The sequence below is a fragment of the Trematomus bernacchii genome, unplaced genomic scaffold (assembly GCF_902827165.1).
Source record: "Trematomus bernacchii unplaced genomic scaffold, fTreBer1.1, whole genome shotgun sequence".
NCBI lineage: Eukaryota > Metazoa > Chordata > Actinopteri > Perciformes > Nototheniidae > Trematomus > Trematomus bernacchii.
This window is the reverse complement of record NW_022988050.1, coordinates 1,318,726-1,325,986: the sequence shown is the minus strand read 5'-3', so window position 1 is coordinate 1,325,986 and position 7,261 is coordinate 1,318,726. Positions and strand designations below refer to the sequence as shown.

Below are 7,261 nucleotides of genomic sequence, written 5' to 3'. Positions count from 1 at the left end.
AACTTCAGAAGGAAACCCCAGTGTGGATTAATAACATGTACTTTTATTAACATCATGGATTGATGAACTTTCACGGCCTTTAAGATCCTCTAACACACATGTGTCAAACTCAAGGCCCGGGGCCAAATCAGGCCTTTTGTGGATTTAATTTCGGCCCGCAGGATAATTTCTAATTACTGTTAGATCTGGCCCGCCGGTATATTACACGCACACCTTCACTCAATCCTGAGGGTTTCCTCAGCTCAGAGCCTGAGCCCAAACATTGATGACCTTGCACCCAAGATGAGATGCCAAGTATCTGGCTTGAACTAGCATCACAGAGCAGCACACTGAGTTTCAATGGATGTTTCCTTCTGCACTTTTTCTCTCACGACAACAGGGCATGTTTGGTTTGTTCTTTGAGGGAAATAGTTTTTTTGAAGCTGTTGTTGGCCTGTGGAAAAATGTAATCATAAGAAATGACTCCGGAAAAGCTGCAGATAGAGCCATAAGAAATGAATGCAACTGATTATTTAATGTTTAATGTTGTTTTTATAGGCAATAATTGAAGCTTTGTTAGTTCCAGGTTTAATATGTGCAATAAGTTCATTTCAATAAGTTTTGCAATAAACATTGAACCAGTCCGGCCCTCGACAGTACCCATTTTTTAATTTTGGCCCACTGTGCAGGGCCGTTTCTTCCTATAGGCGGACTATGCGGGGGCATAGGGCCCCCGCGGCCACTAGGGGGCCCCCAAGCTTTTTTTTTTATTCATCCAAAAAACAAAAAAAGTATAATTCCTATACACAAAGATGAACAAAATTAGTAGAAGCAGGAGGGCTGAAGCATAGCTTGTGGAAAGTAGCCCTCCCGTGCATCATCCTAATACAGCGGCATTATTGCGTCAAAAATGTATAGAAATGAAGGAGTACAAAGAAATAAAGAAAACAGGAGAACAAATTAAATAAAAGTTAGGGCAGGAAAACAATAAATGCATATATATGAAAAAACTAGATATAGGGTCATTTTCTGCACATAGCAGTTTCAACTATCTTTTTTTGGAAATGAAAATACTATATATAAATATATACATATGTACACATGTACTTGGCAAATGAATAATAATAATAATAATAATATATGCATAATTGCATATAAACATTGTGAACACTTATTTTCAAGTGACCTTTTTTACATTCATATGTTCACGCTGTGGTTTGGAACTGCTTTTGAATGTTATTAGGCATTTTGTTATGGAAAATGTTGTGCATAATCAGTACTGTTTTAAGCTGTACTATGTCAACACATTTTAATAGATTGAGTTTTTTTAAATATGGGAGTTGTGTGTTCATATTTACACCACAGACTATTCGTAATACTTTTTTTTGGGATGTTATTATTTTTTGTAGATTTGTTGAGTACGTGTTTCCCCATATTTTCGGAGCAGTAGTAAAGGCTTCATCATGTTTGCACAGTTTCAGGATTTTACGACAGCATGCTTATTTTTGAAGTGTATATAGTATAGCCCGTAAGAAAGGGAATTTGGTTGAATGTCTAAAATGAACACGATGAAGCCATACCGTTCATTTTGCACATGATGATCTCATTCCTACGATTGTTATAAAAAACAGTTTCTATAATAAGCAAGAACACGTTTCATTCAAACATCCCAGTTTCAACAAATCCGATAAATCAATGCATGTTCTTTATTTGTCACTAACGTAAACTACATTTTCCTAAAGCTAGCCGCACTGAATCACTTCCTAAAAATGAAAGAAATATATAGATAGTCATTGCAGTTGTTGTACGCTTTAAGATGAATCAGTCACATGATATATATATTGATTCAAAATTGGTTTTATTTCAAATGTAGCCTTTTAAAAATAATTTATATCATTTGTTTTGCTGAGGCCATTACTTTATTTCTCGGAAATGGAGCTCGTGGAATTTTATCATCAACGCCCTTTATAATCAAGACTAATATGAAGTTTGGCGCCAGGTGGCAGAGGGTGGAGGAGGGGCGCTGCTGGAGATAACAGGCGCGTGCCTTCAAAGATAAACACTCTGACATCAACCCTTTTGGACTGCTTTGCAAATTCAGTGGCATTAGAAATTAAGTGTAATAAACACAAATTAGTGTTTTCTGACCTATAGTGCTATACACTTCAAAAATAAGCATGCTGTCGTAAAACCTTTGTTTGTGGTGTTAGAGGATCTTAAAGGCCGTGAAAGTTCATCAATACATGATGTTAATAAAAGTACATGTTATTAATCCACACTGGGGTTTCCTTCTGAAGTTTTGCATTTAGTTTTGAGTTTAAATTGCCCAAAACCAGAGCAAGAATGTCTCAAAACTTTGAATGATAATAGAAAAATAACTTTATTGATGGGAACTTCAACTCTCTCAGGAAGTACATAATGCACAATTTGATAAGATATGTGCCAACAAAATCCATTCACATCACACCAAGGTTTGGATGCCTTGAGCGTACTTTTACGCACATGTTTGATTACGCGTAAATTAAGCATGTGCAAAGAAGAAACTGTCTTTACTGAAAAATCTTCATGTCTGTTTAAAATGCGGTCATCTTTGTACATGGGAAAAATACTGAAATGATCTCATCCTGTCTCTCAAATGCTTTGGACAAGGTTCAACACTGACTGAACAACATTTGCTTACAGTTAAATGCAAAAAAAAACAGTATGCATGATGTTCAGTAAACGACCAGTCAAAATCGAAGGATCCAATGTGTTTTTAAACGGAGCAGAATTAGAACTAGTCTCCCAGTTCAAGTATCTTGGAGTCATAATGGACTCGAACTTGACTTTTAAGAAACATATCAAGAAAGTATCCAATACCATTAAATTCAACTTGCAACATTTTAAACAAATTAGACCTTTCTTAACTGTAAATGCTGCAAAGTCATACCTCCACTGTATGATTCTATCCCACATTGAATACTGTTTTACAAACTGGTCGTTTGCTTGTGCCACAAACCTGAAACCTATAGAACAGCTGTACAAGAGAGCTATCAAGGTGTTTGACAGAAAGCCTAATTCATACCACCACTGTACCATCCTTGAAAAACACAATTTCTTGAGTTTTGACAATTTTAAGTCTTTTAAAAGTATGTGTTTTTTGTAATAGATGTTTACATGGACTGGCCCCCCCTCCCTTAGGGGAATTCATCCACAGAAAACACACTGGACGCTGCACTAGGTCAGAAACCAGAGGAGACTGTGAAGTCCACCTGTAGAGGTACCACTTTTGGACAAAATGTCCTTTCCATTAAAGGCAGCTCATTGTGGAATAGCCTCCCAACTGAGATACGGGATTGTCCCACTTTGAACAGTTTTAAAGGACAACTCAAAGAATGGTTGAGCAACAAACAGATGTGTAATCACCGCTAGATGCACTTTAACACAGTAGTATCTCCTCTTGCACTTTATGTAGCACTTTTATCTTCTCTTGCACTTTATATGTCGTAGCTGCTACATTGTACTGCCATGTGGTTAATGCTTGTATGCTGCTCTTGCTCTTTTGCATATCATGTATTTATTTTAGCTATGTATATAAATGTCATGTTCTTATATGTTGTATGTCACGGGACTACGGATGGAAATTAGCTCAAAGCTAAAATCCGGCTCATTTACACTTGTAAGCATTATTTTGTTTTAAAGTGTTCATCAATGTGCACTGTCCCGGTTCAAATAAACGATAAAATAAATAAAATAATATGATGTAAGAAAACAGATTTCTTTTAAGTCTTTTAAAAGTATGTGCTTTTTTAATAAATGCTTACATGGACTGGCCCCCCCTCCCTCCCTTAGGGGAATTCATCCACAAAAAACACACTGGACGCTGCATGGCCCGTAATGGGACAAACAAACCGAAACTAAGCTTGTTACCCTCCAGTAAAAAGTACCATTCTCTTAAGTGTTTTGTTAATGGACTGCAAAGCCATACTAATAATAAACTGAGTCATCTCCTGACAACTCAAATCCCACCTGCTTACGAAGTGTAGTGTGACAGGTGAAGGCGGGCGGCTGCTGAACTGTATCTGCCATCTTGTCTTCCAGTAAGCTGCATCTCATAATAAACATAATAAGTTCATCAGAAAAAGGCTCTAATGATAAGAACCTAGGCTGTTGTACAGTCCATTGTCACAGGTCACCCATCCATACTGCTCTAAGAAAGGGAATTTGGTTGAATGTCTAAAATGAACACGATGAAGCCATACCGTTCATTTTGCACATGATGATCTCATTCCTACGATTGTTTTAAAAAACAGTTTCTATAATAAGCAAGAACACGTTTCATTCAAACATCCCAGTTTCAACAAATCAGATAAATCAATGCATGTTCTTTATTTGTCACTAACGTAAACTACATTTTCCTAAAGCTAGCCGCACTGAATCACTTCCTAAAAATGAAAGAAATATATAGATAGTCATTGTAGTTGTTGTACGCTTTAAGATGAATAAGTCACATGATATATATATTGATTCAAAATTGGTTTTATTTCAAATGTAGCCTTTTAAAAATAATTTATATCATTTGTTTTGCTGAGGCCATTACTTTATTTCTCGGAAATGGAGCTCGTGGAATTTTATCATCAACGCCCTTTATAATCAAGACTAATATGAAGTGTGGCACCAGGTGGCAGAGGGTGGAGGAGGGGCGCTGCTGGAGATAACAGGCGCGTGCCTTCAAAGATAAACACTCTGACATCAACCCTTTTGGACTGCTTTGCAAATTCAGTGGCATTAGAAATTAAGTGTAATAAACACAAATGAGTGGTTTCTGACCTATAGTGCTATACACTTCAAAAATAAGCATGCTGTCGTAAAATCCTGAAACTGTGCAAACATGATGACGCCTTTGTTTGTGGTGTTAGAGGATCTTAAAGGCCGTGAAAGTTCATCAATCCATGATGTTAATAAAAGTACATGTTATTAATCCACACTGGGGTTTCCTTCTGAAGTTTTGCATTTAGTTTTTAGTTTAAATTTCCCAAAACCAGAGCAAGAATGTCTCAAAACTTTGAATGATAATAGAAAAATAACTTTATTGATGGGAACTCTCTCAGGAAGTACATAATGCACAATTTGATATCATGCTGAAAGATATGTGCCAACAAAATCCATTCACATCACACCAAGGTTATAATGTATCAGATGTTGCACTTGTTTTTAAATGCCTGTGTTATATCCAAGCAGCTGATTAAGTCGCTGAAGTAAAAAAATGCATGTATGTGTGTGTGTGTGTGTGTGTGTGTGTGTGTGTGTGTGTCTGTACATAAGGTACATTGTCCATCATCACCATATTTTAACGAAACATATGGGTGTTTTAATAAGTCGCCTATAACGACTTCATTATTATGTCCCTAAATAACACTCAAAAACTGTTAAAATGTGAAATATAAAATAACACCAGAGCCAAATAAGTACATTTTGGTTCAATAAATGCCATGAGAGCTGAAACTCTGCAGGTTAAATGAGGTAAAAGGAGGAGAACCAAACTGTGGGAATATTATCATATTGGGAACATCTTGAAAACTGGGAAACTACAAATACAAAAATGGTTTAATGTGCAAGACTCTGTGGAAGAATATTAATTCCAGACTAAATAAATTGAGCAAACTTGCAACATGTTTCCTTCACACACTCAGAAGTTTTCTGACTTGCCTCAAACCGCTTCTACAAATTGCCAAATTAACTTTTTTCTTAAGGCTGACACACGTTATCCATATTGATGCATCTGTGCCTCAAAAGACGATGTCATTCTATTACGAAATCCTTATCAGTTCAAAAAATATTCCAGAAGCTTCTGCAAGGGAGGCTGCGGGTTATCTGTGTCTCTCCATCTCCAGCCTATCACAACTGACTTCTCCCTCAGGGGGGGGAGCCCGGACACATTTAAATACACGCTGATCGAGCTTAAGGAGCATTAAGAAAGCTATTTTTCTTTCCAGCCTAAGCACATAAACATCAGCAACCATGGTTGAGTGGACCGATAAGGAGCGCTCCATTATCAGCGACATCTTCTCCCACATGGACTATGATGACATCGGACCCAAGGCTCTCAGCAGGTACGGGAAACTTCTCTAAATGTAAAGTATACAAAAATCCTGGACAACCTAATACTGCTTCTTACCGATCCTGTGTCCTCCTCCCCTGCAGGTGTCTGATCGTTTACCCCTGGACTCAGAGACACTTCAGCGGCTTTGGAAACCTCTACAATGCTGAGGCCATCATCGGCAACGCCAACGTGGCAGCGCACGGCATCAAGGTGCTGCACGGCCTGGACCGCGGCGTGAAGAACATGGACAACATCGCGGCCACCTACGCCGACCTGAGCACCCTGCACTCCGAGAAGCTGCACGTCGACCCCGACAACTTCAAGGTAAGGTTTCTCACTCCTTACACACTCAGGTTGTACATATGTTTAAAGGACTTTCTTTAATGGTGTGTTTGCTCTTGGTGTAGTTGCTGTCTGACTGCATCACCATCGTCTTGGCCGCCAAAATGGGACACGCTTTCACTGCAGAGACACAGGGCGCCTTCCAGAAGTTCCTGGCCGTCGTGGTGTCCGCCCTGGGAAAGCAGTACCACTAAACCAGCAGCTTGTGCTCCTGGTAATTAAGGAGATCTGACTTCTGTCTAGAAGTCTCCTTAATAAAAAAATAAAGTCTCACTGAAGAAAAAAGTTCTTTAGTTTGTTGTCGCAATTTTTTATATAGACCGAGGTTTGGTACTGAGGTGACTCTGGCCTGGCATACTCTCATAGTACAATGATATTTTTATTACATTGGCTATTCTTTGACCACGTTTAGAGTTACTGGACAGTTCATTCATTTGTGAAACGTGAGGGGAAATGTGTTCTTTAGAAGATGAAGAGACATGGCTCTAAGTTAAAGCTGGGACATTTCAAACAATTATAATCGTGTAAGCATCTCATAAGGTCAAAATAAATGAATATGTTGAAAGTTATTGAGTAAATGATAACGTGGGAAAACTTAAAACAATGCATGACTGACATGATTTACATTATTTGTCTCATTCCTGCAGGATGTATCACAAAGTCCTGTAGCATTGACACATAACAAATTCACTTCTACTTTATGGGATTATTTCACACCTAAAACCAGGCTAGTTAACATTGGAGAAGCCAACAAAAGTAAGAATGTTTTTATTATTATTATGCTGTTACTGTAGTGTGTATCTGTAAACATATTTGAATTGAAAGAAATCAAAACAATTAGAACATAAAATTGAGTGA

The 7,261-nt window shown here is 37.8% G+C and overlaps 1 protein-coding gene across 1 annotated transcript; it reads left to right on the top strand.

Annotated features, from left to right (window-relative positions):
• Nucleotides 1-5,938: 5,938 nt before the first annotated feature.
• Nucleotides 5,939-6,691, top strand: LOC117473599 (hemoglobin subunit beta; the record flags this gene model as incomplete). Its single annotated transcript, XM_034119269.1, is given in 3 exon segments — nucleotides 5,939-6,071; nucleotides 6,163-6,385; nucleotides 6,469-6,691. Coding segments are annotated over 3 exon segments (444 nt in total). The 3' UTR covers nucleotides 6,598-6,691.
• Nucleotides 6,692-7,261: the final 570 nt, after the last annotated feature.